At 38.5% G+C, this 9,752-nt stretch overlaps 1 protein-coding gene across 1 annotated transcript; it reads right to left on the minus strand.

The window, feature by feature from the left end:
- Nucleotides 1-7,879: 7,879 nt before the first annotated feature.
- Nucleotides 7,880-8,964, minus strand: LOC145122006 (uncharacterized). The gene is made up of 2 exons (XM_079057684.1): nt 8,644-8,964; nt 7,880-8,314 (listed from the first exon to the last, which is right to left on the minus strand). The coding sequence occupies exons 1-2, from the start codon at nt 8,962-8,964 to the stop codon at nt 7,880-7,882; spliced, it is 756 nt and encodes a 251-aa protein (XP_078913810.1).
- Between the last annotated feature and the right edge of the window lie 788 nt (nt 8,965-9,752).

Raw genomic sequence — 9,752 nt, forward strand, 5'->3', positions numbered from 1 at the left:
AATGGTGTGTATGAAACTGTGAATGTTGTAGATAACCTAGGAAATAATGTGTTGCACATTGATTCATCCAATTATTTGGATAAAGCATGCTTATGGCATTGTCATCTTGGACATATAAACAAGAAGCGCATATGCCAACTCCAAAAGGCTGGAGTCTTGGAATCATTCAACTTGAAATCGGATGAAACTTACGAATCTTGTTTACTTGGAAAGATGACTAAGTCACCCTTTACTGGTACTTGTGAAAGGGGTGAGGGTTTGTTGGATCTCATACACACTGATGTGTGTGGGCCCTTCAGATCTGTCACAAGAGATGGTAGCCGCTTCTATGTGACTTTTACTGATGATTATAGTAGGTATGGCTATATCTACTTACTCAAGCATAAGTCAGAAACCTTTGAAAAGTTCAAAGAGTTTAAGGCAGAAGCAGAGAATCAATTGGGCAAGAAGATAAAGGTACTCCGATCCGATAGAGGAGGAGAGTATCTTAGTATCGAGTTCCACAACTATCTTAAGGAATGTGGAATTGTTTCACAATTGACACCTCCTAGGACACCACAGTTTAATGGTGTGGCTGAGAGGCACAATCAAACTTTGTTGGACATGGTTCGTTCTATGATGATTCGAGCTTCATTACCAATCCCATTTTGGGGGTATGCCTTAGAGACTGCCGCCCATATTCTTAATCTGATCCGTACCAAAAAGGTTGCAAAAACACCTCACGAGATGTGGACTGGGAAGGTTCCCACTTTAGACCACATCAAAGTTTGGGGTTGCGAGGCTTTTGTGAGGCGCGAGACTCACGACAAGCTCGAACCTCGGAGTGAGCGATGTATTTTCATCGGCTACCCACAGAAATCCTTTGGATATCTCTTCTATCGACCAAGTGACAATGTTGTCTTCGTCGCGAGAAGAGGGGTCTTTCGTGAGAGAGAGCTTATATGCCAAGGGGACAGTGGGAGGCAAATTGACCTTGAAGAACTTCAAGAGTCAAGTGGTGAAGGAACCTCAAACACTAGTAATCAACCCGAGGAGGAAACTCCTGTTAAACCTATTGACAAATTTGTACCTCTGAGGCATTCCACCAGAGTTAGGATTGCACCTGAGTTTTATTATGGTTTCCATATTACTACAGAAGGTGATACATTTATCAGTGATAGTACATTGGTAAATTTGGATGAGCCTAACAATTACAAGGAAGCCATGGCAGGCCCTGAGTCTGCTAAATGGAAAGAGGCTATGGATAGCGAGATTCAGTCCATGTATGACAATCAAGTTTGGAACTTGGTTGATAACGAACCGGGTCGTAAGACAATCGGGTGCAAATGGATCTTCAAGAAGAAGACCGACATGGATGGAAAAATACACACATATAAGACGTGACTAGTTGCAAAGGGTTTTACTCAAACTTAGGGAGTTAACTATGATGATACCTTTTCACCAGTAGCGAAGATTAAATCTATAAGGGTTATGTTGGCCATAGCTGCTTTTCATGACTATGAAATATGGAAGATGGATGTCAAAACCGCTTTCCTTAATGGAAAGTTGGCTGAAGATGTTTACATGAATGAGCCAGAGGGTTTTGTGAATGCAAGATACCCTAATCGAGTGTGTAAGCTTGAGAAATCCATATATGGATTGAAACAAGCATCTCGCAGTTGGAATCTTTGTTTCAATGAGAAAGTCAAAGAGTTTGGATTTTCGAGAAGCGAGGATGAGTCCTGTGTGTATGTCAAGGCTAGTGGGAGCATAGTTAGCTTTCTCGTGTTGGATGTGGATGACATACTACTCATAGGAAATGACATCCCGACCCTGCAGGAGGTTAAGTCCTGGCTTGGGAAGTGTTTTGCTATGAAGGACCTTGGAGAAGCTACCTATATCCTAGGGATAAGGATTTTGAGAGACAGAAGTAAGAGACTAATAGGTCTTAGTCAAAGTATCTACTTGGACAAGGTGTTGAAACGTTTCAGCATTGAAAACTCCAAGAAAGGTGACTTGCCTATCCAGTGCAATACCAAACTGAGTAAGATTCAGAGTCCTAGTACAAAAGCTGAGATAGCAGAGATGAGATGGATACCATATGCTTCCGCAGTTGGCTCAATCATGTATGCTATGACTTGTACTCGCCCTGATGTGGTCTTTGCCTTGAGCATGGTCAGTAGATATCAAGGGACACCTGGTAGAGCTCACTGGACTGCAGTTAAGAACATTCTTAAGTACCTATGGAGAATTAAGGATTGGATCCTTACCCTCGGTGGGAGTGATGACTTGAGAATTTTAGGGTATTGTGACGTCGGGTTTCAGACTGACAGAGACAATATGCGTTCTCAGTCGGGCTACGTGTTTACCCTAAATGGAGGAGCAATAACTTGGAAAAGTTCCAAGCAGGAGACTGTGGTTGATTCAACGTATGAATCAGAGTACATTGCAACAAGCGAAGCATCAAAAGAGGCGATATGGTTGAGGAACTTCATCGGAGACCTTGGAGTTATGCCATCCATAAAAGAGCCCACAGAAGTTTCTACGATAATGAAGGGGCGGTTGCCTTAACCAAGGAACCGAGAGATCATGGTAGATCAAGGCATATCGACAGAATATACCACTTCATAAGACATCAAGTAGAAGAAGGACACCTCGTGGTGAAGAGGATATCGTCACAAGACAACCCAGCAGATCCCCTTACAAAGGGACTGAATAGGGTTAAGCACTTGCAGCATGGAAGAGGCATTGGGCTAAAAGACGATATTAGTTTTAGTAATTAGATAAATTAGAAACTTGTAATAGCTAAATTGTAATTGACATTTTGATGATTGAATAAAAGAAGTTTTATTTATAAGTAAAGTTACGGTCTTGTGTCAATTATTTACTATTGTTTCATTTTGTATGATTTGACTTCCTGAATAAATATAATTATTCAAACTATCCACAGTCGATCATACATTGGAAGTAGGTATGAGGCTAGATTGTCATGAGTTGGCTGTAGATGTCTAAGGAGTTAGACATGGAAAGAGTCTGTTGCACCATTTATGAGTGCTTGTGAAATAAGAATTTGAGCATTGGATCAACCCACAGTCATCAGAATCACTTCATGGAATTTATCACGAGTGATTGTGAGATGATAATATCATATAATCTTCAAACCAAGATATATGAGTTGTTAACTACAAATTAGTTGTGCATTGATGATGCGTAAACGCATCAGTAACTTGATGTCATAAAACGTATCGTTATGCATGATTCAACGAGTAGTTAGTTCAAGCATATAGAGTCGAAGTTTATATGTTCCTTTTATCCTAAGAAGGATCAAAAGCGATATCTGGGCCCCTCGATGATTTGTTTTGACCTATGTACCGGGCCCGGTCAGAATGAAATTGATGTGTTCAATTATGTTCTATGTCAAACTAAACGGAAATCGGGAAACAAATTGCAGGACAATAAGTATGACTATGTTATATGTATTTGTCCGCTAATATCTTGTAGAACAGAGGAGTATATGATCACTTATCTAAGGACAGTCACTGACTGGGTCAGAGTTTGACAACGGCTTTTGGAAGCTACGATTGCTAATCGAATCTTGAAGTTAAATTGGCAATTATAGTTATTAGACTTATCCAAGTGGGAGACTGTTGGATTTGGTGTCTAAGCCCGTAACTATCTCTGGAAGCTACGATTGCTAATCGAATCTTCATCCTTTTCCTCAGGCATAGCGAACATTTCCCCATGAGTAGGGTTTTGTATTTCTTCATCATCAGAACCTGATGACCAAATTTGGTAGGTTCCTTCTTCATCATCTATGCCTTTCGCCACAAGGGACATCCCCTTTGTTTTTGCTCTAACCTCCTCCAGCCTTTCCACATAATAGGCTTCATCTTTGACCCTATTCTTCTTTTCATCCCTCTTTCACAACATGCAATCACTAGACATATGAATCGCTCCCTTGCAGTAATGGCAGTCGAATCCAAAGTCACCTTTCAGCTTTTTCTCCACCTTCTCTACCTTCGCATCTTCAGCCTTAGCTTCCTTCTTTTCCACCTTCTTTTCCTCACTCACAGACTTTCCCAAGAAATTTTCTTTCATTTCACTTCCTTGTGGCTTCGCATTAAAAGTATTTTTGAAAAATTTTGTCACTGGATTGTTCGAGTAAAAAGCCACTGCCTCGTCATCAGAATTGACGATTAAGCCTTCATCTTCCGAATTCTCCTTCTCAGCAACTTCTTTTTCCAACTCTCTACCAACAACCTTGGACACAATAGATAAAGGATCACTCAGACTGATCCTTGCTTCCTCAGCAATCTCATTCACTCGAGATTCATGTGCTTTTAACCATTGTAGAGATCATTTAGTGAAAATTAATCAAAACTTTGTTGTGTCTTTATCATAAGGCTGCGATTTCTCCATTCTTTGCGAAGTCCCATGATGAATGTCAAATTGAACTCCATCGTAGACATTGTAACTCCAAACCTGTTACATCTGAATATGAGTTCATTCAAACGGTCATAGTATTGCTCAATGGATTCTCCTTCCTTCTGCTTAAACTCTCCCAACTCCAACAGACATTGTTTGACTGAACTGATCTTTGTTTTCTCGCTGCCTTGATACTTCTCCTTCAAAGTATCCCAAATCTCCTTAGAAGTTTTACAGTTGCGTACATAATTGTATACAACTAGTGGAAGAGCACCACGGAGTTCACGCATACATTTCTTTTCATTTTTCAGCAATTTCTCAGCCTGTTCAGCAACATTTGTATTATTGGAAGAAGTTCCAATACTTTGAACTGCAACAGGAGGATAAGCATCGCCAACAATGCATTTCCATAGATCCTCATCTATTCCATTCAAATATTCCTCCATACGATCCGCCCATTGATCGTAGAACTTTGGAATCAACATAGGAATTTTGGTTGAAGAACCAAGAAGATGCGAGTATGAAGTCATGGTGTTCATGTTGAAGTTCGCCATTGATGTACAGATGAATTTTGGGAAAAGCTTCAAAAATTGAGAACTGATTGAAAAAAACTTCCAAAAAACTGAAACACGTAACTCGATCTTACAAATCGTAATCAGAATCGAATCAAAATAGATGATTTGTGATGATTTTTAGAATCAAAAGAGCGGAATATTTTGAATCTAGAATGAGACTCAAAACCTTTTGAAAACAAATGAAAATTAGATCAAATCTAAATGAATCCTGATCTGATACTAAATTTAGTTATGATTTTATCGAGTACGAATTACGAGATCAGAGTCAAGTAAGAATTAAGAGCACAAGATCTAAATAGAATTTGTTTGGCTCGTTTATGCTTTCAGTGAATACAGAGAAGATATAGAGAGTCAAGTAAGAATTAAGAGCACAAGATCTAAAGGTTCTCTCTAACTCTAGTACCCATCCCATATTTATAGGGATTGAGAAAGCTTACAAAAATATAAGGGGCTAAAAACACTAAAGCTTCGATACAAAATGTCCTTATAATAAACTTAACATACAAACATTTGATACTATGCATGACTTAGAAAACCTTCGACGTCTCACAATAACATTCAACCTCAACACCTTAGAAAAAATGAAAGATAAAATCTTTTTGGTATTTTCGTTTGTTTAAAGTAATGACAAAAGACAGAAAATAAAATATTTTTGTAGTTTTCACTTGTGTAAAGTAAATATGAAGGTAAAATCTTTTTGGAGTTTTCTTTTGTGTAAAATAAAGCAAAAATAAAATATTTTTTGGAGTTTTCTTAAAAAAAACTTTTTGAAAAAAAAAAATTCAAATGCCTAAAGAATCTGGATTAAGCATGTCAAGTCGTCCTAGAAAGTGTAAGAACTGGGATTCATCCAGAGCTTTTGTGAACATATTTGAAGTCTCTTCATCTGTAGGAACAAAATGAAGCTTAATATGACCTTTTTGAATATTATCTTTTAGTAAGTGATACCTGATATCAATGTGCTTGGTCATTGAGTGGTCGGATCGATTGTGAGAGATTGCAATTGCACTCTTAGAGTCATAATAGATGGGGATCTTTGCATTTTGAATCCATAATATCTCAGTTGTATTTGCATCCAGAGCACTTTAGAACAACAATTGGCGGAAGCAACGTACTCAGCTTCAGCAGTAGAGGTTGAAACAAATGTTTGCTTCTTTGAAGTCCTGTTGACCAATCTGCCTCCTAAGAATTCACAACTACCAGAAGTTCTCTTTCTGTAGAGCTTCCTGTTGGATTTGGTGTCTAAGCCCATAACTATATCTGGTATGTACTTGACCTGATTGTGGCATGGTCCTTTTGGGGTTGCCTTCACCAGTGCAATTTGATAGGATGAACTTTTGAGAATAAGATTATTGGTGATTTATTAATATATTATAAATATAATATATTAATGGATAAATCATATTATTTAATTAGTATTGGTCAAGAATTAATTTGGAATTAATTTTGTGATCAAAAGTGACTAATTAAATCTAAGGGGTTGATTATGTAATTCATACATTCTTATAGTGTGGGCCAAAGATCCATTAGGGTGGGCTAAGTGGTTCATGGATAGTACATGGACCTTTAACCCATGGGGCCTAAGGGATATGGAAGGTCATTGTGCATTAGGGTTTCATGGATGAAACCCTAGCTTTGATGAACACTATAAAAGAGTTCCCTTAGTGATGAAATCGGCTAACACTCATACACAAGAGCATAGAACCGATTTAGAAGCTACAAGTCTTGTTCTCTTAAGCCTCCTTTGCAAATTGGTGTTTGTGACACATTAGAGGCACAACACTTGAGGTGCTCAAGCTTCCAAGGCCAAGAACTACACAAGAGGTAAGTTATCTAACTAGTTGTTACTTTGAATTGTATGCTAGTTAAGTTATATGCTTTAGAAATCAAAAATGCATGTATAATTAGAGAAAACATAGTTCCAAAGCATTTAGGGTTACATGTGCACCATAGGAGTGTTATAGTGCTTAAAACCCAATACTTCCATCCTCCATAATCTGAGTCAGTAAAGGCCTAGAGATAGAAGTTGCCTTTAGCAGGATAGAATAGACCCAGAGAAGTAGTTCCTTTCAGATATTTGAAAATTCTTTTAACTGCCATGAGATGTGATTCCTTTGGATTGGCTTGAAAGCGTGCACACAGACATGTTGAAAACATAATGTCTGGTCGAATAGTAATAAGGTACAGTTATGAGCCAATCATTCCTCTATAGTGCTTCTGATATATAGATTTCCCATCAAGGTTCGATATAAGCTTGTAGGATGTGGACATTGGTGTCTTTGTAGTTGATGCATTCTCCATGGAGTATCTCTTCAACAGGTTTTTGATATACTTCTCTTGACCAATGAAGATTCCTTTAGGAGTTTGACGAACTTGTAGACCTAGGAAGAAGTTGAGCTCACCCATCATACTCATTCTAAATTTGCTTTTCATCAACTCGTCAAACTCATCACTAAGGTCCTTGTTGTTTGAACCAAATATGATGTCATCAACGTAGATTTGAACGACGATCAGATGGTTGTTGTGGATTTTCCTAAAGATAGTGGGATCGATAGAACCTCTTTGAAACTTGGAATCTTCCAAGAACTTGGATAATGTTCCATACCATGCTCTTGGAGCTTGCTTCAATCCATAGACAGCCTTTTGAAGCTTATAGCAATGGTTAAGGAACTTTAGATCTTCGAATCCAGGAGGTTTTTGAACATAGACATCCCTATCGATTTCGGCATTCAATAATGCACATTGCACATCCATTTGGTAAACCATAAAGTTCTTGTGTGCAGCAAATGCCAAGAAATCCTAGCTTTGTTCCTGATGATGACTACATCTTCATCACTCCTGTTTCTATAGATACATCTTGAACCAACAACTGATACTCCTTCTGGTATTGGCACTAAGTCTCACACATTGTTGCGTTCAAATTCAGCTAACTCTTCTTGCATTGCTTTTACCCGATCTTCATCCTCTACAGCCTCTTTAATTCCTTTGGGCTCTATCATGGATAGAAATATTGCGTATAGACATTCCTTCTTGGTTGTTGAACGAGTCACTACTCTAGAATCTAGATCACCTATGATTTGTTTGGCTGGATGATCCTTTGTCCATTTTGTGAGACGAGTTTCCTTAAGCATTTGAGGAGTGCAAACTATCTCATATTTTTCTTTTGGACGAGGTGGGTAGTCAGAAGTGAATGTTCCTTCGAAAAGATCGTCTTGAAAGATTCTGGAACTAATTGAAACAGGTGGTTCCCCCTCAATTGTTGCATGCTTAAATTCAACAGATGGAGTGGATGTGAAGGAACTTGAAGGACTGGAACCAGTTGAGTTGGGTTCCCCCTAAAACCATGGAATGGATGGTTAGGAGGATTGTAATGTACCTTTAAGAATGGAACCATCCAAAGGTAGTTCCCCCTCAAAGGATGTAGTGATTGGTGTTATGACTGGTCCAGATTGATGATGGGATGTTGGGGTAAATGGTTCAAAAGATTCTAAGGGACTTTTAGGAATAGAATCATTTAAAGATGGTTCCCCCTCAACCTGAGATTTTGTGGAACTAGAGTCTTTTGATGGTTGATGAGGTTGAGATTCATCAGGAGAAGCTTTTTTGTGAGCTTTTCTGATTCTAGGGATGAGAGTTGAGTTGGAAAGAGGAATTCGAAAGCTACTTCAATAGCATGGACTGGAGTAGAAGTATTAGCAGATGATGATTGGTTCATTTTATCAAAAGGTACTACCATTTGAGGACCAAAGTGGTTTGGATCCAGAACCCTCACATAACTTTCATCAAATATGACATCACTTCTTCCCTCTATCACCCTGGTTCTTTTGTTCAAAACTCTATAGGCTGCAGCATGAAGGCAATATCCAAGAAAGATACCTTCATCAGCCTTGGGTGCTAATTTGCCTAGTTGATCCCTATTGTTTTTGATGTAGCAACGACAGCCAAACATGTGAAAGAATTTGACGTTGGGCTTCCTCTTTTTCATTGCTTCATAAGGAGTGACTTCAAGCCTATTGTTAATTAGGGATATGTTTTGAGTGAAACAGGCGGCTGCAGTGGCTTCGACCCATAATTATTGCGGTAGATTTGCGAAGATCAACATGGGTCAAGCAGCTTCACATAGTGTCCGGTTCTTCCTTTCAACTACACCATTATGTTGTGGAGTATAGGGTGCAAAAAAGTTATGCTCGATGCCTTTAGATACAAGAAAGCTATCTAAGTCTATGTTCTTAAATTCGCCTCCATTGTCACTTCTCAGCCTTCTAAGTGGCTTGCCCACCCTAACTTCTATGTAGCGAATGAAATTAATTAGCTTATTGCTGGTTTCATATTTGTGTTGCAGAAAGTACACCCAAGTGAATTTGGTATGGTCATCAACAATCACAAGAATGTATTTCTTACCACTTAAGCTAGGAACTGTAACGGGACCACACAGATCGATATGTATAAGCTGAAGAGGTTCAGATACACTATGTTCTGTTATACTTTTGTGAGGTGATTTGGAAATTTTTCCTTGTTCACATGCAGCAAAAAGTATATCATTGACAAGTTTTAACAATGGTAGTCCTTGTTGGGTTTTGAGCATTCTAACACTCCTAAGGTGTACATGCAACCCTAAATACCTTGGATCTATGTTTTCTCTATTATACATGCAAATATCAATTTTCCAAGGTATTACCCTAACTAGCATACAATCATATGTACTAGGATAACAAAACTAGATAGAATACATACATCTTTGTTGTAGCTTGATTCCATGGAGCCTAAGAGCCT

Source organism: Lactuca virosa, chromosome 6, assembly GCF_052849685.1.
Source record: "Lactuca virosa cultivar CGN04683 chromosome 6, Lactuca_virosa_CGN04683_v6, whole genome shotgun sequence".
Taxonomy (NCBI): Eukaryota; Viridiplantae; Streptophyta; class Magnoliopsida; order Asterales; family Asteraceae; genus Lactuca; species Lactuca virosa.

Coding starts and splice junctions, on each gene's coding strand:
- LOC145122006 (XM_079057684.1), bottom strand. CDS start 8,964: ATGAAAAAGAGGAAGCCCAACGTCAAATTCTTTCACATGTTTGGCTGT. Junction 8,315..8,643: donor CTCCAGTCCATGCTATTGAA/GTAGCTTTCGAA, acceptor CCATGGTTTTAG/GGGGAACCCAACTCAACTGG.